The sequence below is a fragment of the Thamnophis sirtalis genome, unplaced genomic scaffold (assembly GCF_051295495.1).
Source record: "Thamnophis sirtalis isolate CommonGarterSnake01/CBP01778 unplaced genomic scaffold, rThaSir2_p1.2 scaffold_6, whole genome shotgun sequence".
NCBI classification, from domain to species: Eukaryota; Metazoa; Chordata; class Lepidosauria; order Squamata; family Natricidae; genus Thamnophis; species Thamnophis sirtalis.
Window position 1 is genome coordinate 1,230,424 of NW_028261386.1, and position 25,948 is coordinate 1,256,371.

Here is a 25,948-nt window from a genome sequence, read left to right on the forward strand (position 1 = left end):
AGCTAGATAAGGTCCGTGGCCATAAATTCACCTTTGAAATATTGTTTGCCAGGGCTTGGCTGAATGTGAACGAGAGGAATTCGCATTCGTTTAATAAAAGGGGTTTTGTCAAGACCAGGAATCTGCTTTGTGCTTTTTGGGGAAGCCTTGGTGAGAACAGCTTGTAAGTGTGAAAAAGTGTTGTAGGCCACTTTTTTCAGGGCTGTTGTAAATTCGAGCAGTTACTAAACGAACGGTTGTATGTCAAGGACTTACCTGTAATTTTTTGAGATGACACAGGACACAGTTTTCATAATAAATTAAAAAAAAAACACCAGCTAAATTTCATACCCAGAACATGTGTCTTTCCTAAACTTTCCCCCAGTTTTTGTTTTACTTTGCGCTGAGATAGATCTGCAATTATCTCTTCCAGCGTATTTTTAGAAAGCTTGAAAGGGCAGGTTTTGGCCCTAATCTCCCATTTGTCTACAGCTAGCTCTAGTGAATCCCTTCTTTTTGATGTTTCTTGGGATGTATTGACACAGCTGCTCATTCTCTGCCACTTTTAGTGCGGGCGGAGCCTAGAAATGGCCAAACTTTCCAAGAGGAGAAGAGGAGGAAATAGGTGTCCTGCGAATTGCCACATCAAAGCTTCTTTTCCTCCCTGGCTTGCAAAACACATCCGCCGCCATCTTTTTCGCCCCCTTCTGTTGAAAGAAAGCTGGATTTTCACAAAAAAGTCAGGTTCTACATTTAGGCAAGAAAAACGAAATGCACAGGTACAGTATAGGTGGTACCTTGCTCAATAGTAGTAACTGTGAAAGGGATCTTGGAGTCCTAGTGGACAACCATTTAAATAGGAGCCAGCCGTGTGCAGCAGCTGCCAAAAAAGCCAACACAGTTCTAGGCTGCATAAAGAGAGGGATAGAATCAAGATCCCGTGAAGGGTTAATGCCACTTTATAAGGCCTTGGGAAGGCCGCACTTGGAATACGGCATCCAGTTTTGGTCTCCATGATGTAGAAAAGATGTGGAGACTCTAGAAAGAGTGCAGAGAAGAGCAAGAAAGAGGATTAGGGGACTAGAGGCTAAAACATATGAAGAACGGTTGCAGGAACTGGGTACGTCTAGTTTAATGAAAAGAAGGACTAGGGGAGACATGATAGCAGTCTTCCAATATCTCAGGGGTTGCCACAAAGAAGAGGGAGTCAAACTATATTATGTATGTTTTGTGTTTTGTTTGTTTTTGTGGTGTTTTTCTTTCTGGTTTTAAAGATTAAAACGTTCTATTAAAATTATTATTTTTTTAAAAAAAGGAAACCTCTGTGGATATTTTAAAGGAAAACCGAGCAAAGTCATTTCCTCTCCAGGACTCTCTTTTCCTTGAGAATTATGTTGCATGAACATAAACGGCCTGTCTTTCTTCCTCATTTCACAAGCTATAAAAGAAGATTGGCTCTTTGGCACCCAGTTTCTCCATTAATGGCCAGTCCTAATAATTGGCATAACATCACCCCCAACATTTACCTTGAATGCCCTTCTGTGATCTCCTTGGAGTCCAGAAAAGCCATTGGTGTTCCCCAGTTTTCCTAATAATCTCTTGCAGTGGTGGGATTCAAAAACGTTTACTACTGGTCCTGTGGGCGTGGCTTGGTGGGTGTGACTTGGTAGGTGTGGCTTGATGGGCGTGGCAGAGGAAGGATACTGCAAAAATCCCTATTTCCTCTCGATCAGCTGGGACTCGGGAGGCAGAGAATAGATGGGGGCGGGGCCAGCCAGAGGTGGTATTTACTGGTTCTCCGAACTACTCTAAAGTTCCGTTACTGTTTCTCCAGAACCGGCCAGAACCTGCTGAATCCCACCTCTGATCCCTTCTGCCTTCACCCTTTTAAATATAGGAAGTCCTTGACTTACAACCATTCGTTTAGTGACTGAAGTTACAACACCACTGGGGGGAAAAAAGACGTATGATTGTTTTTCATACTAGCGACTGTTGCAGCATTCCCGTGGACACGTGGTCAAAATTCAAAGGCTTAGAAACTGGCATGTATTTCTGATGGTTGCCATGTCCTGGGGTCACGTGACTACCTTTCATGATCTTCTGACTGACAAAGTCGACGTGGAAAGCAGATTTACTTAACAGGGTTACTAGCTTAACAACTGTAGCGGTTCACTTAACAACTGTGGCAGGAATAGTCGTAAAATAGGACAAAACTCACTTAACAATTGCCTTGCTTAGGACAGAAACTTTGGACTTAGTTGTGATTCTAAGTAGGCCATTTTTAAATTCATGGTTGTTATTTTGTGCTAGTGTTTCTAGGGTGACAGTTTTAATCTCTTTTTAAAAGATCTTTATTTGTACATTTTCATTTAATATAGATAAGTACTTTGTGAATAGTGCATTGTCTGGGTCAATTGCTTACATATTAATGCTTTCCCAGCTCCTGATTTCTACTTCTATTATCCAGCCATCTATAAAACGAATCCCATATGTGAAAGTATTCTGTATCTTCCTTCTCTTTTATCTTTAATGTCAATCTATCTATCTCTGCACAATCTAATATTTTTTAAATTACATCTTCTCTTGGGGTTTCCTCATTTTTCCAATTCTGTGCAAATATAATTCTTACTGCCGTCAAAAATGCAATATTAAATACAAATTTCCCTTATTTTCTATATAATATAGAAAAATATATTATATTTATACCTAACAGAATGTTTTAATCTCTATTTTTAATCATTTATTTCAGATTATTGCCTTTTGCTTGGCTCTCTTTTTCCCTTTAAGTAACCCCCCCCCAAAAAAACTGCCCCCTTTTCTTTCTTTTTCTCTTCCCCCTTTTCCCATTCCCTTTCCTTCCCTTTATTTCCTTTTTTTTTTGTATTTTATACCATAAAAATGGGGGGGGGGAGAAGTAACCCAGAAACACTTTCTCCTTCTGATCCTGTCTATCAATTTAGTAACTCCAAGCAAGCCTTTTGACTGCAAGCTATTTTAGTAGAAAACAGCAGATCTAAATTTCCTTGGTTTCTCTTTCAGCACCAGCGCTCCTTACTGCTGCGTGGATCTCCATTCTTTGAGAACAGGGGAAGTAGTCAAATCTGTGCAGTTCAAAACACCTATTTATGATCTCCACTGCAACAGAAGGTAAAAAATCCCTTTTGATCTCCAAATAACCTTTCCCATCCAGTGTTTCTAAAGCTCTCGGCCTTGACTGCAGTCACTTCACGTTGTTTCAACTACCTGGGTTGAATGGGGCTGGAAGATTCGGCAGCTACTGCTGAAACAAAAGGCCCTGAATGGCCTGTGTTAATGCATACATCTATTTAAATGGAAAGGCGGGTGAGGGTGGGGGTGGGGGGACAGCTTCTCATCTCAAAAAGACTGCAGGGAAAGTGCAAAGAAGACCAACTAAGGCGATTAAAAGCCTGGAGATGAAAACATATGAAGAATGGTTGCAGGAATTTGGGTATGGCCAGTCTAGAGAAAAGAAGGACTTGGGATGACATGATGGTGCCAATATTTGAGGGGCTGCCACAGAATAGAGGGGCCAACTTATTTTCCAAAGCATCAGAAGGCAGGACAAGAAACAATTGGCAGAAACTAATAAAGGAGAGAGGCAACCTGGAATTAAGGAGAAACTTCCTAACAGTGAGGACAATTAACCAGTGTAACAGTTTGCCACCAGAAGTTGTGGGTGCTTCATCACTGGAGTCTTTTTAAGAAGACACTAGAAGACACTTATCTGAAATAGTATAGTATGTTTGAGCAGGGGACTGTACTAGAAGACCTTCAAGGTCCCTTCCAGCTCTATTCTGATTGATTGACCTCAGTATACTGGCTGGGGAAGTCTAGGCGTGGAAGTCAACCAGTCTTAAAGTTGCCAAGTTTGGGGACTCCTGGCCTAAAGGGAACAGATTTAAGTTTGTAATAAGCAAGGGGCATATTTAAGAGATGCACAACACGCTTTAAATCCCAGGCGCGTCCTTATGCAGATCTTTTCTTTGGAAAATATCTCCTTGGCCATTCTGGTTTAAAGGATCAGGTTGGGAATGATGGGAAGAGTCCCCTTCTGCCTCAGCATTGAGAAAGGTGGCTTGAGGGCAGATATTATGAACTCAAAAGAGTGAATAGCCTGCTTCTGTTATAAAGCCGTTTCCGGAAACAATTTTCTCCTGAGAAATTCTCTAAAGAGCCAAAGGGAAATAGATAGCTTGAAGGACTGTGGATATAAACGAGATCTGTATTCTCAGTGGTGAAAAGGAGAATCTCTTTTTCAGAGAACCCCTCAAACCTAGCTCCCCATTGTCTCTCTCGCCCCCCCCTTCTTGAGATTTTGTTAGGTACATTTTTGTCTTTGTATTTCATGTCCTGGTAATTATATAAAGTGATTCCCCCCCCCCCTCTCCTCCTCTTAATTCCATTGTATGGAAGGCAGCGGAGGTCAAAGCAAGGGAAAACACTTTTAGCAAATAAGGGCTGGCTATTAGGCCCAGCAGATTTGCAATAAAAAAAACAGCAATATGATTATTTTTGAGGATGAAACACTTTTCAGATTAATATACTAGGTGCTTTTGATGGATTTTCAATCTGAATTGCTGGGGCAAATGAGTGTTTTAAAAAAATTACATGAGTTATAATGCCAGTTTTGTTAACAAGGTACAATCTCACTCCACACACACCCTTCCCCGCCTTCCTTGGTGCCCTAATTGTTTCCCTTTTCATGAATATTGAAAACCTGTCATGTTACACATCTGAAAATTTCACTCTGTCGAATCTGCTGTTGGCTACCTATGACATACAACTTTGCTGATCCTTATTGTTCAAGACCACGGAGTAGGGTACGAAAGAAGGAATAAAAGGGAAGGAAGGAAGGTGGACAGAAGGAAAAAAGGAAAGAAGGGAGAACGAAAAGAAGGAATATAGAGAGAAGGAAAGAAAAAGGAAGGAAGGTGGATAGAAGGAAGGAACGGAGAAAGGGAGAAAGAAAAGGAAAAGAAGGAATATAGAGAGAAGGAAATAAAACGAAGGAAGGAAGGAAGAAAAAAGAAAAAGAAAGGGAGGGAGGAATATATAGAAAAGGAAAAATGGATAGAAGGAAGGAAGAAAGGAAAGAACATAAACATGTGGATAGAAGGAAAAAATGAAAGCAGAAAGAAAGAGAGAGAGAAAGAAAGAAAGAAAAGAAGAAAGAGCTAGAGAGTGGTTGGTATTATTTTGTTATATTTTTAAATTTAATATTAACAAACATTTCTATCCCACCTTTTCCTTTCCGTGCCTTAGAAATACTCATTTAAAGTTACAGCATATTTCAACTGCATAGTTTTATTTATGGTTTTATTTATAAATATAGTAAAAGTTGCCCAGAATTAAGTTAAAGCAAATTATCCTTGGTAAAAACTAGTTTTATTTTCCCCATGTAAACTAAAATTCTGCTTAATAAACTGCAGTAACCCCCCTCTAAAAAAAAAGCAATCAAACAACTTCTGTCAAATTTAATCTTGGTTGTTTTAGGCAGCTTACAAAAACTGCAGTGGTAGCCAATATACCGAAATATCACGTTGAAGTACTTTGTGTAATGTGGATGGTTTTTCTTAAGATGGAAATAAGGCATCGTTCTCTTTTCAACTTCCTGTGCATCTAAACCCACAAATACTTCCAAATATCATTTTTATTTTATTATATAAAATATGAAATACAAAAAAAGAAAGAAAGAAAGAAAAGGAAATAGGAAATTAAGGGAGGGAAAGGGAGCAGGGAAAGGGGTGTGTGAGATGAAAGGGGAAAGAGAAAAAGAAAGAAAAGGGGGCATTGACTTCCAACTCTCCCTAGCACAGTCCAAGAGAAACACACTCCAGCCTCAACTTTTTCCTTTCACACATTAATGTATAACTAGCCATTTCTATAACAACGAATCTTTCTAATCAACATAACCAAAATCCCAAGTTTCATTTTTTTCTTCTTCACAAATTCCAGAAGTGATATCCAAGTAGGAACATATTTTCCTCTTCAAAACAAACGCATAAAAATAAACCTATGTACAAATGGATACTACACATGCATGCAAACAGAAAGACATGCGCGCGCACCGTATCCCTAATCATAGACACAGTTTTTCTTATGATCCTCTTCCCACACAAGGTGTATTCCTTCACTCCGGGTTCTGTTGTAAACGATTTACCTGCATGGATCTCTTTGGTGATCAAAAGGGGCGAAATTGGAAGCACAGTTTTAGAGCACCATTCTTTACTTTGCACAAATGTGTGTTTGTGTATTTTCAGGATTCTTGTTGTTGTCTTGCAAGAGAAGATTGCTGCCTTCGACAGCTGCACTTTCACTAAAAAATTCTTTGTCACAAGTAAGTGTCCGAAATTATTTCTCATTGACTTCCATACTACAGATAGTCCTCGACTTACATTCACAACTGAGCCCCAAATTTCTGTTGTTAAGTGAGACAGTTAAGTGAGTTTTGCTTTGCCCCATTTTACAACCTTTCTTTCCATAGTTCCTAAGGGAATCATAGCAGTTGATAAGTTAGTAACCTGGGTTGTTAAGTGAGTCCGGCTTCCCCATTGACTTTGCCTGTGAGACGGTCGCAAAAGGGGATCACTTGACCTTAGGAGACTGACCGTCACAAATATGAACCAATTGGCAAGTGTTTGAATTTTGATCACGTGATTACGGAACTGCTACAAAGGCCGTAACTGTGAGAAACGATTAGAAGTCACATTTTTCAGTGCCGTTGTGACTTTGGTCATTAAATGAACTGTTGTAAGTCAAGGACCACCTGTGTGATCAATAGTATTAGAGAGGCAGTTTGGTTAAGGCACCAGGCTAGAAGCCAGGAGAGGAAGAATTCTAGTCCCAAGGTAACCTTGAGATAACCACGGTCATGTAATCAAAGTTTGGACCCTTGGCAACCAGCATGTATTCACGATGGATGTCGCATCTCAGAGTCCTGGGAGTGTCATATGAAACCTTCCTAGAAAACTCCTTGCCAGGAGCGAAAGGGGATGCCAGGTTTCCTTAACGACTGCATGATTCACTTAACAACCAGAGTGGTTTGTTTCACTGTTGCGGCACAAAGTCGTAAAATGGGGTGTGACTCACTTAACAACTGCCCTGCTTGGCAACGGAACTTTTGGGTTCAGTTCTCTGTGTCATAAGTATGTGGATGTATGCGTATTTTTATTTATATCTATATCTATGTAAATGGCTGTGTGTGTACGTTCGAGCATAGCTCTGGAACGCCTCCAGCAATTTCAACCAAACTTGGAGACTCCCCCCAAGAACTGAGACGCAGAACAGGACAACGGCATCACCCTCCTCCCTTACATTAAAGGCACCACAGATAAAATCAGCAACATTCTCCACAAGCACAATATCAAGACAGCCTTCAACACTGACCAAAAAATAGCCAACATCTTAAGAAACCCCAAAGACAAGATCCAACTAGAAAACCAAGGAGTCTACGAAATATCATGCAAAATCTGCCCTGCAACATACATAGAGTTAGGGTTAATAGGAGAATAAATGCACGCATCGCAGAACACAAGAACGCAGTCAGAAAAAAAAAAGAAAAAACTTCCTCCCTTTTCCAGCACCTTAAAGCTACAGGACATGAAATTGATTTTGAAGGAACCAAATTAATCTCCAAAACAAAACACTTCAAGAAGAGAATAATTATGAAAGCCATCGAAATAGAGAAACACCCCCACAACATGAATAAACATGACGCTACCTCCCGCCTCCCAGACATCTGGAAACCAGCCCTAGTCCAGAAACGAGCCCCACCCACCACCCAGGCCGTTACAACACGAAACAACAATAGACACACAGCCAGCACCAATCAGCACCAATCTACCAATCATGATACAGCCACACATCCAATCAATCCACTTACTGAAACAAAGCCAGCACTCCACACACTCCCACCAAGATTTATAGAAAGACGGCAGCTCCGGCCACGCTTTAAGCCAAAAACACCAGCCTGGAGATGGCGAATAAGACCTCGCCGAAACGTTGCCAAGACAATCTCAATCTTCACGGGAAAAGACCCGAATACAACAATGTTTGTGTGTGTGTGTATTTGTCATGTTTATGTAGTGTATATTGGAGGTGGTGACTCTTTGAGAGCTGTGTGCAACAAAATTTCACTTTAATGCATACCGATTAGTTTACATTTAAAGTGACAAAGAAGTTATTCTAAATCTAAGTCTAATTGTAGTCGTATGCTGAGGACTACCTGTACAGTATTTTCCCAGAATATAGGTGCACCAAAGGTTGATGGGGTATTTTCTCCCCTATTTTTGAAATCACTGGATATTACATTTCTAATCAATATGATCTCACCATTCTCTATGATGGAATTCCGGCTTGAGAGATGAACTTTTTTTTGGAGGGGGGAGAATGTTGATGTCTGTTGTATCCAAAATGCGGGTTCTAGGAAGCTAAATATTAAAAGCACAAAATATCGTTGAGCACATGCCCAGAGATTGGTGCTCAGTGTCTGCACCAATTTCCTGGTTTGCCCCCAGAAAAATGTCCTTTGAGGTGATTTTCTACACATGGAAGCAAAATAAGTGCTTGGAAGATACTTTGAAGGGTCTGTCCTTCCGCCCCCTACTCAGTCATCAATAATTTGGAATTGTTGCCCGTGGAAAGGATAGCCTTAGATAAAGCGGGCCTTCAATTTTTTTCTCTAGAACAGGGTTTCCTAACTCCGACCATTTCCAGCTATATGGACTTCAACTCCCAGAATTCCTCATTGCTGAGAATTCTGGGACTTGAAGTCCACTCACCTTCAATTCGCCAAGATTGGGAAACACTGTTCTAGAAGAGCAACCCTAGCTACACCTTGGGTGTAGGTGTAGAGCTGTGGTGGCGCAGTGGTTAGAGTGCAGTACTGCAGGGCTGCTTCTGTTGACTGGCGGCTGCCTGCACTTTGGCAGTTCGAATCTCACCAGGCTCAAGGTTGACTCAGACTTGCATCCTTCCGAGGTGGGTAAAAGGAGGACCCAGATTGTTGGGGACAACAAGCTGACTCTGTAAACCACTTAAAGAGGACTGTAAAGCACTGTGAAATGGTATATAAGTCTAAGTGCTATTGCGATTGTTAGCAAACTCTGCCCACTGTCAGGACTTTGATTCTGACCGACTCAAGGTTGACTCATCCTTCCAAGGTGGGTAAAATGAGGACCCAGATTTTTTTGGGGGAAAGAGGCTGACGCTGTAAAAACCGCTTAGAGAGGACTGTAAAGCACTGTGAAGTGGTATGTTAAGCCTAAGTGCTATTGCTATCAAAACTATCTGAAATTCCTATTTTATTTCTGCTAGGGAAGACTTGCAGGCCGAGTGGGAGAGTAGGCTATCCATTTATAAACAAGAAATGGGGCTGTCAACTTTCACATGCTCTTTTCGACTTCCGTAGGAAGAGAGTGAGTAGCCCAGTTCAGAGGCCAAAAGTCCCCCCAAATGCCAACTGTCTTCAAAGAAGCAGCAAATATATATATATATATATATCTGCCTTTTGCCCCAGATGTTCGGTCGCATCTCCTTCTAACCTTCTTGAAAAGGTCCAGCTCGGCTGGCCTTGATGTATGTTTGTTTACTGATAGGCTCCCACTGCACTAAAAGATGCTGGGATCCCAAGCTTAAGGTTTTGACCTTAAAAGGAAAGCTGCAGCTAAGTATGCTCAGAATTTACTGTGGTGGGGTGGAAGGTTTGGTGGGGGTGTGTAGGGGGTGGGCGGCGAGAGAAGACATGCCTTGGATTGACTTAGTCTCTGGGTTGCAACATTTCCGTGCGCTCGCTGTAAAACTGGAAGCAGCTTGCTTTCAAAGAGGAGGAGGGGGGAAAAAAATCACAGGAATCCGTTTGGGATAATCTGAAAGTTACCAATAGGTGTCAGTTTCTCTCCGTAGCTGGACATGAAATGTCATCGAAGGATGGGTATTTCTAGTTTAATGAAAAGAAGGACTAGGGGAGACATGATAGCAGTCTTCCAATATCTCAGGGGCTGCCCTAAAGAAGAGATAGTCAAACTATTCTCCAAGGCACCTTAGGGTAAAACAAGAAGCAATGGGTGGAAACTAATCAAGGAGAGAAGCAACCTAGAAACAAGGAGAAATTTCCTGACAGTGAGAATAATTAACCAATGGAACAGAAGTTGCTTCCAGAAGTTGTGCATGCACCAACACTGGAAGTCCTTAAGAAGATGTTGGATAACCATTTGTCTGGAACAGTATAGGGTTTCCTGCCTAGGCAGCGGGTCGGACTAGAAGACCTCCAAGGTCCCTTCCCACTCTGTTATTGTATTATATTGATCCTGTCCGCTGATTGCAAAGGGACTGAAAAGCAGGCTTTCGAAGGCACTTGGTGGTTTGTCATGACAGCTAGTCCTGGACTTATGATTCACAATGGAGCCCCAAATTTCCTTTGCTGTAAGCAAGACAGTCCTTAAGTGAGTCTTGCCCCACTTTATGATCCTTTGTGCCACAGGTAATCCTTGACTTACAACAGTTTGCTTTGTGGCATTTTGAAGTTTACAACGGCAAAGTTACTTAGGACAGTTTTTCACATTTATCACCGTTGCAGCATCCCCACGGCCACATGATTTACATTTGGATGCTTGAACAACTGATCCGCATTTATGATGGTTGAAACCTCCTGACAAGCCAAGTCAAGGGGGAAATCCGATTCACTTCACAACCGTGTTACTAATTTAACAACTACAGAGATTGACTTAACAAATGAGGTGAGAAAAGCCATTAAATTGGGACAAGGCTCACTTAACAAATCTCTCACTTAACAACATACATTTTGGGCTCAGTTGTGGTCATAAGCTGAAGACTACCTGTATCAAACGGGGGCTGGTGTGCTACGGTCCATGGGGGTTGCGAAAAGTCCGACACAACTTAACAACTGAACCACCACCACAACAATTATAATACTGGAAGCGTCTTTTCTGTTTGTTGTTGACTTATTATTTTTTTAAAATGAGAAACTGGTCGATCTGTTCAAGCGAATGTGACCGATAGGCCCTAACACCAAATGAATGTTATTTTTCGAATCGGTGTGCCACAGATTTGCCTTTGAAAATCTCAACCTTTCAGATGAAACCTTCATTAAAATGCCAGGTCTTCTGCATTAGCCGAGCCGATATTTACTGGAGCCTATTTGCTTGTGGGGGTATATTTACGTACTATATTGTATGCTTCCATTATTGAAAGCAAAAACGGCAAAGGGCTTTTTAAAAAATAAATAAATGTAATTGAAGGAGCGCTTTACGGTAGATCTGTGGTGGCTTTGTGAAATATACTTGCATTGATTGTCGTATTATATCTTGATTTATTTATTGAGTTATTTGGATGGGTTGTGATAATGCAGTGAAGCCACCAGGAGTTTCCGTTCTTTTAACTTGCTGACTGCATTTCCAAATAATTCTTCCTTCACCTCACGGGTTGTTTTTTTTGCACAGCTAGCACAGTTATTTAATGCGCTTTAATGCGTCCTTTGGACTTGAGTGGTAATCTTGACATATATTGATAAGAGAGATGACCTCACCATTTTTTTCTTCTTGCCTTTGGCCAAGCCCCTGAATGCTTGTTTCACCAAGATGCGGCGCATTGAATACAGGTAGTCGATACAACAGATTAACAGAGTTGGAAGGGACCTTGTAGGTCATCTAGTCCAACCCCCTGCCTAAGCAGGAGATCTTACACCATATCTGACAGACGGCAGTCCAGTCTCTTGTTGAAATCCTCCAGTGATGAAGTTCCCACAACTTCTGAAGGCAACTTCTGTTCCATGGGTTGATTGTTCTCACTGTTGAAATTTCTTCTTATTTCTAGGTTGAATCTCTTCAGTTTCCATCCATTGTTCCTTCTCTGGACTTCAGGTGCTTTGGAGAATAGCTGGACCCCCCTCTTCTCTGTGGCAGCCCCTCAAATATTGGAAGGCTGCTCTCCTGTCTCCCCTGGTCCTTCTCTTCGCTAGACCAGCCATGCCCAGTTTCTGCAACTGTTCTTCATATGTTTTAGCCTCCAGTTCCCTCATCATCTTGGTTGCTCTTCTCTGCACTCTTTCTAGAGTCTCCACATCTTTTTTATGGTGTGGTGACCAAAACTGGATGCAGTTTTTCTAGGTGTGATCTTACTAAGACTTTATAGAGTGGTATTAGTACCTTATTAGTATTAGTACCTCATTAGTACCTCGACATATGGCCATGATTGAGCCCACTATTTCTGTTGCTAAGCGAGATGGTTGTTAAGTGAGTTTTTCCCTGTTTTACAACTTTTATTGTCCCAGCAGTTAAGTGAATCACTGCAGTTGTTAAGTTAGTGACATAGTCACTATGTGAATCTGGCTTCTCCATTGACTTCGCTTGTCAGAAGGTTGCAGAAGAGGATCATGTGACCCCCGGGACATTGCAACTGTTATAAATATGAGCCAGTTGTCAATCAGTTGAGTTTTGATCATGTGACCATGGAGATGCTACCACGGTTATGTGAAAAAAAGGATCACAAGTCACTTTTTTCATTGCCTTGTAACTTTAAATGGTTGTTAAGTAGAGGACTATATGTAGAGTGCTTCCTCTTGGTTTGGCAGTTGTACAGGTAGTCCTCAACTTATGGCCACAATTGGGACCTGACTGTCTGTTGCTAAGTAAGGCAGTTGTTCAAGGAGCAATCATATGAGGTGAACTTGCGTTAAAGCAAAAAAAAAATGGGCAAAATTTTTACACAGATGGCTAGAAAGATAATAGGGAAACACGTAGATTTTAAACCTGAACCGTTTTTATTAGAGATAATATCAGAAAAACATGATAAGAAAAGTATGTATTTAATATTACATATCCTAACAGCAGCTAGGATTATTTTCGTACAATATTGGAAAAATGAAGAAACACCGCAAGAGGAAGAGATAATGAAGGGGATACTAGATTGTGCAGAATGGGGTGCGGTGGCTCAATGGCTAAGACGCTCAGCTTGTCAATCAGAAAGGTTGGCAGTTCAGCCGTTCGAATCCCTAGTGCTGCTTAACGGAGCGAGCTCTCGTTACATGTCCCAGTTGGAAAGCACATAAGAAATGCAAGTAGAAAAATAGGGACCACCTTTGGTGGGAAGGTAACAGGATTCCGTGCGCCTTCGGCATTGAGTCATGCCGGCCACATGACCAGGGAGACGTCTTCGGACAGCGCTGGCTCTTTGGCTTTGAAACGGAGATGAGCACCGCCCCCTAGAGTCAGGAACGACTAGCACATACATGCAAGGGAAACCTTTACCTTTAGATTGTGCAGAAATGGATTGAAAATCAAAAGGAAAGAAGATACAGAATGTGATTAAACATGGAACTTATTTGATCAATGGTTGGAAAAAAAGAGTGGCGATTCAGAGTGCCGTTGTAGCTTTGAACAGTCCCTAAATGAACTGTTGTAAGTCAAGGACTTGCCTGTACGGTTAAACTGAGCAAGAGGTAGAAACAGAATGCAACTTTTCCTTTATCCTTTTGCAAAACTGTCTTCTTGTGCGGTAAAGGGATGGGACCCAAAGCAGACAATTCAGAAAAAGGCTTGTCCCTATTCCTCGCCATGAGGGCATCATTCAGTTTTGGTCACCACGATGTAGAAAAGATGTTGAGATTCTAGAAAGAGTGCAGAGAAGAGCAACAAAGAGGATTAGGGGACTGGAGACTAAAACATAGGAAGAACGGTTGCAGGAACTGGGTATGTCTAGTTTAATGAAAAGAAGGACTAGGGGAGACATGATAGCAGTCTTCCAATATCTCAGGGGCTGCCACAAAGAAGAGGGAGTCAAGCTATTTTCCAAGGCACCTGAGGGTAGAACAAGAAGCAATGGGTGGAAACTAATCAAGGAGAGAAGCAACTTAGAACTAAGGATAAATTTTCTGACAGTGAGAACAATTAATCAGTGGAACAGAAGTTGCCTCCAGAAGTTGTGAATGCCCCAACACTGGGAGTCTTCAAGAAGATGTTGGATAGTCATCTGTTTGAAACGGTATAGGTTTCCTATATACTGGGGTGTGTGGGGTTGGACTAGAAGACCTCCAAGGTCCCTTCCAACTTTGCTATTGTATTATTGTATTGTATTATCCTTCCTCCTGACGACGTCTCCCCCAAATGTGTTTACTCGGCAGAAAATAATGGAAGGAAAATGGCCCCTTTCTTTGAAAGTGGACAAGCAGCTAAGTGTTGTGATATGACAGCAACTTTGCGTCCAATAATCACGAGCGATGGCTCCCTTTCTCCAAATCTTGTCAACCTCCCTTGATGTTTTTTCTCTTGGTCTCCGGGGAGGAAGACAATGACTAAAGCCATTATCTGGCACCAAGTTTCTATTGATGGGATGGAGCCGAGTCCCTGAAGTGGCTATTTTTCTTGAAGAATTTAGGCAGTGCGCTTACTCTGGGCTATATTAAAAATGATGATTCTGCTCTCCATAGGTTGAATTGTATAGGCCCATTACTTATTTATGCAGAGCTGGTGCCAATTTCCCCCTCCCCCCACTCCCTCTGCTTGTGGGATTTAGCTTGGACCCCCTATCGAGGTGGACAACTGCATGTCGACCCCCCCCCCAGTACATGTTAGTCCTCGACTTACGACCAGGGGTGGTATTCACTTACCTTCCCCACTGGTTTGCAAATGTGAGCGTGCACATGTCCGCGCATGCGCTTTGGCTAAAAAAAGTGCCTAACTGGGATTCCATAGAGCTGGGATGGGTGGGCGGGGCCAACCACAATTTCTGCTCTTGGTTCGGGCAAAGCGGTCCCAACTGACAGAATACCACCTCTGCTTACGACCACAATTGAGCCCAAAATTCTGTGGCTAAGTGAGACATTTTCAGGTGAATTTTGCCCTGTTTTACACGCGAGCCGTCTTGGCTCTGTTTTCAGCTGCGACAGCCTCCTGCAGCCTTCTGCCAGCGAAAAAGGAGCCCAGGTGGCCCGTGCTCGATCTCCCTAAGTTCCATATTCGCTGGCAAAGGGCTGCAGGAGGCCATGGTGGCCAAAAATGGAGCCTTGATGAGTGACGTCAAACAGGCCACACCCACCCTGACCCTGCCCCCCCCCATATATACACTGAGGTCATACGCAACCCTGATGCGGCCTTCAGTGAAATTGAGTTTGACTCCCCTGCTGTAGATAGTATTTTCTGGAGAATTGCCGTGAAGCAGTATTGCTGGATGGAGGGCTTGTAATCTTAACAAATCACGGGTTCCATTTTTTTTTTCTTGCCTGATATAATTTTCCTTCCTGTGGGAGGGGGAAAAATGGGATAGAAGATGATTAGAGTAATGAAAGAGAATTATGAATGGAAAACCTCGTCTCTTGGACGTGCTCTAAAACTCCACAATTAGGGCAGGGCAGAAGAAGAAGAAAAAATCATCTGGAAGCTCCCGAGGAAGTCCGACTCCTTCAGCTTGCTCGAAATGAAAAAGTGGAACAGGGACAGGATCGGTTTGAGTGCTAAGATTTGGCTGGGTTGGCATGGCTGGCTGGTTGTGTCCCCTCCCAGGACGGCTGTCTTTGGTTAGGAAAGCACTTTCAACTTCATTTGCCCTGTTTCGTTTTGAAGTTTCCACTGGCTTTGTCACAGAGGGTGGGATGCTGGTTGGATGTGCTTGCTTCCAACACTACATTTGTTTCGAGCATGTCTATGTTGTTGTTGTTAGTTGCAAAGTTATGTCCAACCCATCGCGACGCCATGGACAATCCAGGCCTTCCTGTCATCTACCATCCATTTAAGCTCACGCCGACTGATTCGGTGTCTCCCTCCAGCCACCTCCATCTCTGTCATCCCCTTCTTCTTCTTTTGCCCTCCATCTTTCCCAGCATGAGGCTCTTCTCCAGGGAGTCCTCCCTTCTCATTAGGCGGCCAAAGCCTTTGAGTTTCCCCTTCAGGATCTGGCCTTCTAAAGAGCAGTCAGGGTGGACCTCCTCTAGGACTGACCGGTTGGATGGCCTTGCAGTCCAAGGGACTCAATGCAGGAGTCTTCTTCTCCAGCACCAGAGATCAAAGGCCCCCATTCTTTGGCACTCAGCCTTCCTTATGATCCAACCTTCACAGCCATCCATTGCAACTGGGAAAACCACAGCCTTCACTATACACACTTTGTTGGCAGAGTGATGTCTCTGCTTTTTAGTAGGCTGTCTAGCTTTGCCATCTCTTTCCTCCCCAGGAACAAGAATCTTTTGATTTCTTGCCTGCAGTTCCCCATCTGTGGTGATCTTGGAGCCCAGGAAAATAAAATTGGTCACTACCTCCATTTCCTCCCCATCTATTTGCCAGGAGTTGAGAGAGCCGGGTGCCATGGTCTTGGTTTTCTGAATGTTGAGTTTCAAGCCAACTTTTGCACTCTCCTCCATCACCCGCATCAAGAGGCTCTTTAGCTCCTCTTCGCTTTCTGCCATTAGAATGGTACCCTCTGCATATCTGAGGTTGTTGATATTTCTGCCAGCAATCTTAATTCCAGCTTTTGGGGTGTGTGTGTGTGTGTGTGCTCAATTATCCAGGTCATCGTTGTCCCAAAGATGCTTTCCAAAAGTTTTTTTTCCCCTGAAAATGTTTTGCTTCCCATCTAAAACTGAGGAAGCTCCTTGGATGAGAAGTGAAATATTTTCCCCCAAAAAATTAAGAACCCAGTTGCCTTTTTTAAAAAAAAACATCTTTGGGTCTAACAGGGTTCCTACAACAGCGGAAACTTGTCCGGTGTGATATAGGCCTGCCAGCTTCTCTGGGCTCCAGAAATCAGCAATACAGATAGTCCTTGACTTACAACAAGTCCTCACACTTACATCCAATGCAGCATCCCCACAGGGTCTATGGAGATTCTCAGTCATCCAGGTTGTGGTTGTCCCAAAGGCAGCTTGACTTTCTGGTATTTCTTTGAAGGTGTTTTGCTTCTCCTCCAAGGAAGCTTCTTCAGCTCTGACTGGGTGGTGGTGGTGAAGGGAAGGATTTACAGCTGGTCATTTGCATCCTTTTAGAGAATCGTTGAGGCCACCTGGAGGTTTATTTCCCAGGGTCACCTGAGTGGTGCAAATGGGTGTGGATCCTTCTTGGAACTGCTGAAAGGACTGCATTGTACAAAGCTCCACACTTATCCCAAAGGTGCATTTTTTTCAAGAGCCAACTGGATTTTTTCTTTGAAGACGTTTTGCTTCTCATCCAAGAAGCTTCTTCAGCTCCTTTGGGACAACCATGACCTGGATGACTGAGAATCTCCATAGACAATTTACCCAATGAGCTGTCGGCCATTTCTTAGCATTGTGATGGTCCAGATGTTTTCATTCCAGATCAGGTAGTCCTAGTCCAGCTGTTTCTCAGCATTTTTTTTTCCTGGGGGAAATTGGGAAAATCCTTCACTTGGAAAAACTGGCATCTGGAGAGGGCAAGCGTGGGAATTGTCTGAGTAACCTTCCTATTTTCCAATTGGGAGTGACTAATTGGTTGGTCATCAGAGGAGGAATTCTGTCTATTTCCCTGACTTCTCAGCTAGGCCCCCGGGAGTTTTAGGCTGACAAAACACAGACCAGATTCTCATCAGGACCTGCCATAAATTATGTCAGCCTTGCTTGGCTCCTTGATGGGGAGGCTCAGGGTTCTTACCAGCTGGCTCTGACCACCATTGGGTCAGTTCATTCTTTTGGTTTATAGATGGTCCTCAACTTACAACGACAGCGGAGAGTTTCAGAATTTCTGTTCTTTCAGCAGGGTGGTTGTTAAGTCAGGCCCAGTTTTGTGATCTTTTTTAACCATGGTTGTGTCAGGCCTGTAGCATTATTTCTCTTGGATCTTTGAACTGCCACACTTTCTATTATTCTACTATGCCTTCTTCTATTGTGGGAAAATGGGAGGGAGGATTGTACGGAGTTAGATGATAGGTAGCCATAACAACTTTCTTTCTAGAAAGCCAAGGCCATCTTTTGTCTTTGCACCTCTGCACCTGACCGGAACTGGATGGGTGGAAGCTGCCAGCATGGCAGTGGGAGATTGGACCATGGGATGGGCTTGTGGGTGTGGGGGCAAGATCTTGAACTTTCAACTGGGTGGGGAAAACTGGGAAGCTTTCAGATTTGGGTTTCCCCAGATGTGCCAACATGGCTCTCTTCATCAATTGGAACTTTGAGCAATACTTTGCCTTGGACTCTGATTTAATTTTGGGTGCTGTTTGGAACCATGACAGGTTCCAGTGCTTCCAAATCATTGCTGTCGTTAAGAGAACCATGTGGTCGTTAAGTAAATCTGACTTCCCCATTGCTTGTTAGAAGTCAGCTGGGAAGGTGACAGATGGTGATTGCCTGATATCAGGAAGTTGCAACGGTTATATATAATGCAATGAGAAGCGAAACGTCTTCAAGAAAAAACAAAGTCCGGTTGCCTTTGGCCAAAACATCTTTGGGACAATTACTTTGATTAGCTTAGCAGTGGAAATGTTGGATTGTGTCGTGGTCACATCCCGAGGACTATCTCTATAGGGAGGGAAGCGGCTAGGAAGGATCAGAAGGGAGAGAAGGAAGCTCTCCTTTGGATGGAGACGATCTCTGCTTCTGTCCCAAATATATAATAATATGTACCGTCTTTTGACCCCCAAAATAAGCACCTGGCCTTATTTTCGGGGAGGGCTTTATTATTTTTGAGGTGCAGGAGGAGGCAAGCGTGGTCACCTCAGGGCTGCTGTTGTGTTGCAATATTTTCGGGGAGGCTTAAATGAACCGAGGTGGTGCAGGGGTTAAATGCAGCACTGCAGGCTACTTCAGCTGACTGCAGTTCTGCAGTTCGGCTGTTCAAATCTCACCGGCTCAAGGTTGACTCAGCCTTCCATCCTTCCGAGGTGGGTAAAATGAGGACCCGGATTGTTGTTGGGGGCGATATGCTGACTCTGTAAACCGCTTAGAGAGGGCTGAAAGCCCTATGAAGCGGTATATAAGTCTAACTGCTAACTGCTATTTATTTTTTGGGGGGGAAGGGCTTATTTTAGTGCATGCACTCAAAAGCCCGATTGGGCTTATTATCCAGGAAGGGCTTATTTTCAGGGAAACGGTATTATTATTATTATTACTATAATATATGTATTATATTACATCTAGAAAGAGTGCAGAGAAGAACAACTAGGATGATTAAAGGCCTGGAGTCCAAAGCATATGAAGAATGGCTGCAGGATTTGGATATGGCCAGTCTAGAGAAAAGAAGGACTAAGGGGGACATGATAGCAGTCTTTCAGTACTTGAGGGGTTTCCCCAAAGAAGAGGGAGTCAAGCTATTCTCCAAGGCACCTGAGATAGAACAAGAAGCAATGGGTGGAAACTAATCAAGGAGAGGAGCAACCTAGGACTATGGAGGAATTTCTTAACAATGAGATCAGTGGAACAACTTTCCTCCAGAAGTTGTGAATGCTCCAACACTGGACAACCATTTGTCTGAAATGGTACAGGGTTTCCTGCCCAAGCAGGAGGTTGGACTAGAGCAGTGTTTCTCAACCTTGGCAACTTGAAGATGTCTGGACTTCAAGTCCCAGAATTCCCCAGCCAGCGAATGCTGGCTGGGGAATTCTGGGACTTGAAGTCCAGACATCTTCAAGTTGCCAAGGTTGAGAAACACTGGACTAGAAGACCTCTAAAGTCCCTTCCAACTATTCTAAGTTTGAGGTCGCGAGTGACGCAGCTGCTGAAGAGCTGTCGGAAGGGGGTCGGCTGCATGCAGCATAAATACCCGTTTCCCATCACATCTCTTGCCAGACGGCACTAGGAGTCAGCCGGGTTTTTGTTAGGAATCCTTGGGAAGGGGTTCAAGGGTGGGTCTTAACAGGAAGACGCTTCAGAACAATAGAAGATGCGATGGGCCGGGTGGGTGAATGATGACATCTCTGCAAGGCTTTTCATCTCAAAGGGGACTCTGTAAACACAATGGCAGAACTTGGTTACTTTATGCTCTTTATAAACATCTTTTAATGTATTTTTTTTTTTTTGGATGCGTGTGTGTGTCTGTGTTGTTTTGGAGGAATAAACAAAATATTAGTCAAAAGTCCTCCGCAGTTTGTTTATCAGTCTGTGGGCCCATAAACAGTGCTGTACCGTTCCCTCTGATCCTTTATTTACGCTTTCCCCATCCCACACCTCTGTCGGTCTTGATCTGTGACCATTTTGGCTGGGTTATCCAGCCCTGGGAGGGATTTTTATGGGAAGAGAAAAACATCTTTGATCTCATCGTATGTTTGCGAGCCACTTCTGTGGGCCCTAGTGCCGTTCGGCGCCTGAGGTTCTGTAAACCGTAGCAGTTTGGGCGATTTGTCATTTTGGTGGGAATCTGAAACACGCTACAAGGCACGGCATCTGTTGCGCAGGCCAAAAATCCCCGAAGACCTCTCTTAACAGAGTAGCAGAGTTGGAAGGGACCTTGGAGATCTTCTAGTCCAGCCCTCTGCTCAAGCAAAAGACCCTATGTCAGGGGTTGGCAACCTTAAACACTCAAAGAGCCACAAAGGTCCTAACCGGAAGTCCCCCCTCCCCCCGGTTCAATTCTGGATCCCCCCACCATAGAGTCTCCTCCTAGCGCAGCATCCTTTTTCCTTTGCCCACCGGAAGTCTGGTTACCCCACCATAGAGTCTTCTAGCGCGGCATCCTTTTTCCTCTACTTATCCTAACTCAGTGTTTCTCAACCTTGGCAACTTGAAGATGTCCGGACTTCAACTCCCAGAAAATGCTGCAAATGCTGGCTGGGGAATTCTGGGAGTTGAAGTCCCGACATCTTCAAGTGGCCAAGGTTGAGAAACACTGTCCTAACTGAAAGCCCTATCAATTGTGCAGCCGATTGGTGACAGGGAGCCGCAGCAGAGGGATGAATGAGCCACATGTGGCCCCAGAGCTGCTGGTTGCTGACCCCTGCCCTATATCATTTCAGGCAATGGGTTGCCAAATCTCTTCTTAAAAACCTCCAGTGTTGGAGCACCCACGACTTCTGGAGGCAAGTCGTTCCTCTGATTAATTGTTCTCATTGTTAGGAAATTTGTCCTTAGTTGCCTGAGAGACAAACCATCCATATACTGCTCAGGTCTCAGAAATTGTTATCTGCTTTGGTTGTTACTTTTTTTTAATGTACTGGCCATGTATTACTTTGTCTTCCCATGTCTCTTTTTGGTTTTTCATTTGTCTTCCTTTACTCAATCAATTAATCCAAATAGAGCCGGAAGGGACCTTGGAGGTCTTCTAGTCCAACCTCCTGCACAAGCAGGTGACCCTGTACCATTTCAGATAGGTAGCTGTCCAGTCTCTTCTTGAAAACCTCCAGTGATGAGGCAGCCGCAACTTCTGGTGGCAAGCTGTTCCACTGGTTAATTGTCCTCACTGTTAGGAAGTTTCTCTTTTATTCCAGGTTGCTTTTCTTCTTCATTAGTTTCCATCCATTGTTTCTTCTGGTCCTGCCTTCTGGGGCTTTGGAGAATAGGTTGACTCCCCCACTCCCACTCTTCTTTGTGGCAACTCCTCAAATATTGGAAGATGGCCATATAGTTCCTTCACCCTCCATTCCCATTGATAGTAGATCGTCTGGAGCATTTGTCCAGCTTGAAAAATTGATTTCAGATTGAATTGCTGTGATGTCCAAATTAGAAGCACTTCAACCAAGCACTTCCCAAGACCTTGTAGAAATGCTGCCCGGTGCAATAGGCAGAATGGACGGCTGAGTGTCTTAAGCTCAGCAGAAGACAACTTGACATGTTAATAAGCATCTAATTGCTGACCTGCTGCTTTGGCCAACAGCAAGACGCCAGAGGCTTCTGGAACTTTAAAAGAAAAAAAAGAGCCTTGATGTTACAGGTGGTCCTCGACATACGACCACAACTGAGCCCCAGATTTGCTTAAGCGAGGCAGTTGTCGAGCCCCTTTTTATGACCTTTCTTGCCACAGCTGTTAAGCGAATCCCTGCAGTTGTTAAATTAGTCACACTAACTTAAAAGTTGATGATCTAGTGATTCCAAAATTCATGGGAAATGCATCTCGGATTAATCATTTGTTTTGGAAACTAGAAGAAACTTTTATGTGAGGAGACGAAGAAGTAAAAGGTGCAAGATGCCACTTAGAGATAGTCCTCGACATACGACCACAATCGAGCCCAGAATGTTTGTCGCTAAGTGAAAATTTGTAAAGTGACTCGTGCCCCTTTTTAACAACCTTTCTTGCCACAGCTGCTAAGTGAATCCCTGAAGTTGTGAAGTTAGTGACGCGGTTGTTAAGTGAATCTGGCTTCCCCCTTGAGTTTGCTTGTCAGAAGGTCACTAAAGGGGATCACGTGACCCTGGGGCATTGCAACCGTTGTAAATACGAGTCGGTTGCCAAGTGACTTGGATTGTATGACTACGAAGATGTTGCGATGGCCATAAGTGCGAAAAGTGGTCATAACTCAACTTTTTTCAGTGCTGTTGTAACTTTGAGCGGTCACTAAACGGACAGCTGTAAGTTGAGGATTATCTGCACAGGTAGTCCTTGACTTACAACAGTTCATTTAGCGACCAAAGTTACAACAGCACTGAAAAAAGTGAGTTAGGACCTTTTCCACACTGATGACCATTGCAGCATCCTCACCGTCACTTGATCAGAATTCGGATGCTTGGCAACTGACTCATATTTATGACGGCTGCAGTGTCTTGGGGGTCACATGATCCCCTTTTGTGACCTTCTGACAAGCAAAGTCAAGGGGGAAGCCAGATTTACTTAACAACCGCGTGACCAAACTTCACAACTTCAGGGATTCACTTAGCAGCTGCGGCAAGAAAGGTCGTTAAAAAGGGGCCCAAGTCACTTTACAAATTTTCACTTAGCGACAAACATTCTGGGCTCAATTGTGGTCGTGCGTCGAGGACTACCTCTACGTGGCATCTTGCACCTTGTACTTCTTCATCTCCTCGCATAAAAGCTTCTTCTAGTTTCCAAAACAAATGATTAATCCGAGATGCATTTCCCATGGATTTTGGAACCGCTGGATCACTAGATTGTACAAGCTAAACTCGGAGTTCCCCTCATCTATGACTACTGGCCGGAATAGCTGGATGATGCAATCCAGGGACACTCATTTGAGAGTTGAGCTGAAGCTGCCTGACTTATCAACTCTGTTCATCTTTGCAAATGCCCGGTTATAAAACGTGTTAATTACTTTTCCTTGGCATTGATTGGAATACTGGAATGGTCTCAAATGCGCCAGCGTTTTTTATTGCTATTCACTCCCCTAAAGCATTTCATGGCCACAATTAGATGTAGATTTGCAAAACAGGCGTTTGGATCCATAGATTTGCAAAAAAAAAAAGCAAGCGATTTGCAAAAAGTGGCTGGATAACACGGTTGCCAAAAGCACCATTTATCCATTGCAGTTAAAAAAGAGAAAAAAGGAAGAGCCGTTTCTGCCTTGGGAGGATGTGGCAGACTCTATAAATCTATTTTTTTTGTTTTTTTGTTACTGCCAGATTACAAGGTTAGGTTAAGAATTCAGGTAAAATGTTTCATTAGCACTCAGCCCAAACGTGAGAGGTAACTTTAAGGAAAAATAGGCATTTTCATTAAAAGGGCAAAAAGGAACTGTGTAAGAAACCCAAAACCAATCTTAAGTGGAAGAAGGCAATGATGGATGGCCTACGTTTTAAGAGCCACATAAAAAGGAAGGGATGTAAGTTAGCCTTGTATGTATTGACTTACGTTGGATGGGCCACATGTTATATTCAGCTCACTGTAGACTCAATATCATGATATATAGGCTTGTCCAAAGTAGAGAATTCTAACTTCAGGATTTTTGCAGCCGGTGAGTGTTTTCTCCTCTCCCCATTTTAAATGAACACGTATGAACGTTTCATGCTGCATCAGAATGTCTGTCCAGTGTGTGTGGGGGGGAACAATTAAGCATACCAAATGTCCAGTTATTTGATTTAGCCTAGGAAGAGCAATGATAAGGGCTGAAGCTTATAGACTGGAGGATTGAAGGTGATGGACAAGTGAGACTTCAGTATGTGAAGGCTGTTCTTCCTCTTCCTCCTCTTCTTCTTCCTCCTCCTCCTCTTCCTGCCCCCAAACCCCACTCCTCCTAGCACTGATGATGTTACCAAGTTTGGTAATGAAACATCTGCAAGAAAACCACTAAGCAGAGAAAACACAAAGGGCTCTACAGACATTGTCATCCCCCTCCTCTTCTTTCCTCCTCCTCCTCTTCTTCTTTCCTCCTCCTCCTCATGTCGGGCACATCCGAACTAGCTACTACATTGTTCTCAGGAATCTCCCCTTGCCCTCATGTGCCTACGTAAGGAGTCCAGACTAATTCCCTGTTTGATCCCTCCTTCTAACTGGGATGGTTGCTCTCGAACATGATACTTATATAGAAAGTAATGGTGGTGTTTTGATAATAAATGCAATGATCTGAGTGGGGTTGGCTAATTCCACCCCAGAATACACTGTGTGCTGCTTCAACTTCCTTTGCTAATTCTGCCCTCTCAACCCTCAAGTGAAACAAGTGGTTGTGCAAGACACAGCCTTTTCGGTTATCTCCCCCAGACATCAAAAGTCACTTCCTCGGGACTCTTTATTTTTAGCTTCCCAACACTCCATAAAAACCTTTCGGGTGGGAGCCGTTCCGTCCAAACGTATCAGTAACCCCTTTGAAGTTTCTAGGTTCCTTACTTGGTCCCCTACTCTTAGCTTAGGAATCTCTTTTGCCTTTTAGCTATTCCATGTTTTTGTTAGCAGCAGCAGGCATTTTGAAATTTTCTCTTTTGTTAAAGAGTTTTTTTGATGTCGCCGGCGAGAAAGGCAGCGGGCACATTTCACATCAATAAAGTTTAAAAAGCAATTAAACTGCTGGTGTTTCTGCCATGGAAATCCTGCTTGGCGCAGAGTGTCTGGGTTTTTACCACGGGGTCTGGCCTGGTGCAACTCGGGGCTTCTCTATGGAGTGAAGAATGTGCCTCCAGTTGTGGCCAGTTCCCTTGGTGAACCCCAAAGAAGTTAAGGAGAATAGAATAGGTATTGGAATGAAGAATATAGAATAGAATGGAGAGGAGCGCAGCGTAGCAGAGCAGAATAGAATGGAATAGAAGAAAAGTAGAGTAGAATAGAATAGAAGAGTAGAATAGAATAGAGTAGAATAGAATACAACAGCAGAGTTGGAAGGGACCTCAGAGGTCATCTAGTCCAACCCCCTGCCTAGGCAGGAAACCCTATATCGTTTCAGACTAAAGGCTATCCAACATCTTCTTAAAGACTTCCAGTGTTGGAGCATTCACAGCTTCTAGAGACAAAGCAGTTCCACTGGTTAATTGTTCTCACCGTCAGGAACCAGGAAGGCCTGTGGAGGTTCTCAACCATCCAGGTCATGGTCGTCCCAACCAGGATTTTCTTGGTTTTCTCCCTCGAAAACATCTCGATTCTCCTCCAAGAAGCTTCCTCAGTTCTAATTGCTAAGCAAGACAACTTGGATGAGAAGCGAAAGATTTTTAAAAGAAGGCCAGGAAAATCCAGTTGCCTTGGGGAAAAAGCACTTTTGGGACAAGTAATCAGAAATATCTGCACTTGGTCCTGAACCTCATTCATTTCTGTCATGTGACTGGGGATATTTTGACCAGGACATAGTATTGAACGGAGTGGCCTAGAGGTGGAGCTCTCGCCACACAATCAAGAGGCTATGAGTTCGATCATAGGTGGAGGCAGATATTTCTCTCTCTGGGCACACTGAGAAAATATCTGCTGAACAAAACTCTGCAATGGCGACAGGAAGGGCATCTGGCCAGTAAACACCCTGCTAGCTCCATTCAGTTGCCTAGACTCCAGCCCGCAAGGGATTATGGGGTTGTTAAATGATGATGATGATGATGATGATGATGATATTAAATGGCTGCTGAAATAAATCCTGATCAAAAGCTTGTGATTATTAATCATAAAAGCTTTGGGTTTTCCATTTATAACCCACCAGCGAA

The 25,948-nt window shown here is 43.4% G+C and overlaps 1 protein-coding gene across 7 annotated transcripts in view; it reads left to right on the forward strand.

The window, feature by feature from the left end:
* BCAS3 (BCAS3 microtubule associated cell migration factor) overlaps positions 1 to 25,948 on the forward strand; it is a 686,211-nt gene that overhangs the window by 76,656 nt on the left and 583,607 nt on the right. For all 7 annotated transcript variants that reach the window (XR_015696858.1, XM_087717092.1, XM_087717090.1 and 4 more), the window contains exons 8-9: positions 3,019 to 3,126; positions 6,261 to 6,337. Coding sequence is in view for 6 of the 7 variants with exons in the window: in XM_087717092.1 (XP_087573218.1) it covers positions 3,019 to 3,126; positions 6,261 to 6,337 (185 nt within the window). In the remaining variant the exon portion in view is untranslated. The remainder of the gene's footprint in view (positions 1 to 3,018; positions 3,127 to 6,260; positions 6,338 to 25,948) is intronic.